Here is a 2,383-nt window from a genome sequence, read left to right as displayed (position 1 = left end):
GGCAGTAACCGCCGAGGTCTTATGGTCCCAGGATAGGAGAAAGCCAGTCGTTCCGAGAACAAACCTTATCTGTTTAGATTAAATTTTGCTCCGAACAGTAATCAAACCTGCATAATACTCGTATAGCTTTTACACAGTGTTTTCAACCTTCAGTTACTATTTTCTATCCACCTTTGACTCCCCTAAATGAATCATCTACAGTCGTTGAACCTGCATAATATAGCTTTTACACACTGTTTTCAACCTTCAGTTACTATTTTCTATCCACCTTTGACTCCCCCAAATGAATCATCTACAGTCGTTGAACCTGCATAATATAGCTTTTACACAGTGTTTTCAACCTTCAGTTACCATTTTCTATCCACCTTTGACTCCCCAAATGAATCATCTACAGTTGTTCATTCTTCAAAACATTCAAACATTAACTCGTATGAATGTTTTCCAGCAATTTTATCAGCCATATGCCAGTCTTTTAAAATCAATGTATCATATTAAACATTTCGTCCCTTATGCACCTATGTAATTAATGATTTCTGTTTCAGGGGACTCAATGATTATTGAGAAGAATAAGATGTCTTCTCCAGCATCCAACACCTGCCCTCGCTTCATACGGAATGCCTGGAAGAAAGATCTATGCTCCAACTGTTTCAAACCCAAGGAGGAACATGCAGAACCTCCCAAGGTGGAGATCAACACCCTCCTTACATGGGAGCTCAATGAATTACCTCCTCCACCTGTAAGTAATCACTTCATCCAACAAGTTACATTCATAAACACACCCGTGAGTTCCTTAGTCCGAGAGTCATGTCAGTTCATTCATACAGGATACCAAGCTTCATATTATTTGGGTTGTAATACCTGATCATTACATAATTTCGTACAGAATTATTATTCTGGTTATACGCAGCATCTCTAACACCTGTAACTAAACTCTGTACCTAACGTACTAAATACTCATGTTAGCAGATTGTATAATCATGATAATCCACTTATACACTTCAATACATTTTATATTAATGTCTATTGGTCTGGTTAAAGATCATTGCACTTCTCCTTGCAATGTTCAGAGGGAAAACTAGTTGCATAGTCTTGCATGCATGTCATAGTTTACTTATTTAGTTTTGTAGTAATTGTGTATCGTTGTTATTTTCACATTTCAGAGTATCCTCAAGTCTGCGGGGAATAAGCCAGGCAGAGGATCAGGAGTAACATTCAATGCTGAAGAATCAGAAGTGATTGGTTATGGAGGAAACGATGAATTCTCAGACGATGAAGATGACGACTTCTTCGATGAAAATCCAAAGTATGAAGGAGAAGATCTACCAGACACAGAGTATGAGAAGGAATTACAGAAACTTACCAAGTCCAACACAGACTTCAATTCCGTGACGGAAAATTTGAATAAAGATCCATCGGAAAACTCTCAACCAGTCACTCCTTTGAAATTAGGAAGACCTGATCTGAACCAAGCCAAAGCAACACCAGTTCTAGTAACCGTACAACCGTTTGGATCCAATGTGACAAAAGCACAAACTAAAATTAGTGTAAATACGACCATGACTTCGAATGTTCTTTCAAAAAGTTTTAATTCAGTAACAGATGGGTTGAGTAAACCAAGCTTAATACCTAAACCTGTAAGTGAAAATGTTACCAAGACAAGTGTGAATAGTAAAAACAATGACACAAGTATTGTATCCAAGAGTTCCACACCAGAAAACAATACATTAGGTGCTCATGATGTTCATTTGCTCAATAAATCCGATAGTCAAAACAAAGTTGCTCAACCTGCAAGTGTGAATATAGTAAGCACCAATAGTTCTGAAACTACTACTAGTCCTCCTAAACTTTTATCATGGAAAACGTTAAGTGAACAAAAGACTGAAACGGATTGTTCGAAGACTGAAACTAATAAGGCAGTTGAGCCTGTCGTAAAGAATGCTGAGGAGGAGATAAAGATTTTAAACGACGAAGAAGATACACACCAAGTTAAACGAAACAATTCAGGAAATAGCACCGAAAGTAAATCGAGAAAATGTCTTCAACGCGGTAACGTCATCACAAAATCCCATGAAATTGTGAAAAGTAAAATTATTCAACAAAACAAAGGTGATCTAGATGATACGTTAGACTCGCTGGTAGACAGTACGGACTTACCTGGTCCAGACAAGACTGAACCCGACAATCATGTAACAAACATCAATATCAACTCTCAAGTTGATGACAAATCTAACATCTTCACAAATAAGAACATTTTCCTCAAGAAAGAAATATGTGAGAAAATCAACAATGTGATAAACAAAAACCATCAATCAAAGCTAGAGTTTCTTAATAAAGACATGGGAGTTGCGAATGATTGGGTGGCTGTGGAATCTATAGACTGCAG

The 2,383-nt window shown here is 37.3% G+C and overlaps 1 protein-coding gene across 1 annotated transcript in view; it reads left to right on the top strand.

Annotated features, from left to right (window-relative positions):
• Window positions 1-542: 542 nt before the first annotated feature.
• LOC103521293 overlaps window positions 543-2,383 on the top strand; it is a gene marked incomplete at both ends in the record, with an annotated part of 19,328 nt that continues 17,487 nt past the window's right edge. The window contains 2 exons of the mRNA XM_017448770.2: window positions 543-736; window positions 1,161-2,249. Coding sequence (XP_017304259.2) covers window positions 543-736; window positions 1,161-2,249 — 1,283 coding nt within the window. The remainder of the gene's footprint in view (window positions 737-1,160; window positions 2,250-2,383) is intronic.

The sequence above is a fragment of the Diaphorina citri genome, unplaced genomic scaffold, assembly GCF_000475195.1.
Source record: "Diaphorina citri unplaced genomic scaffold, Diaci psyllid genome assembly version 1.1 scaffold4928, whole genome shotgun sequence".
Taxonomy (NCBI): domain Eukaryota; kingdom Metazoa; phylum Arthropoda; class Insecta; order Hemiptera; family Psyllidae; genus Diaphorina; species Diaphorina citri.
The sequence above is the reverse complement of the archived record's forward strand: the minus strand, read 5'-3'. Positions and strand labels throughout refer to the sequence as shown.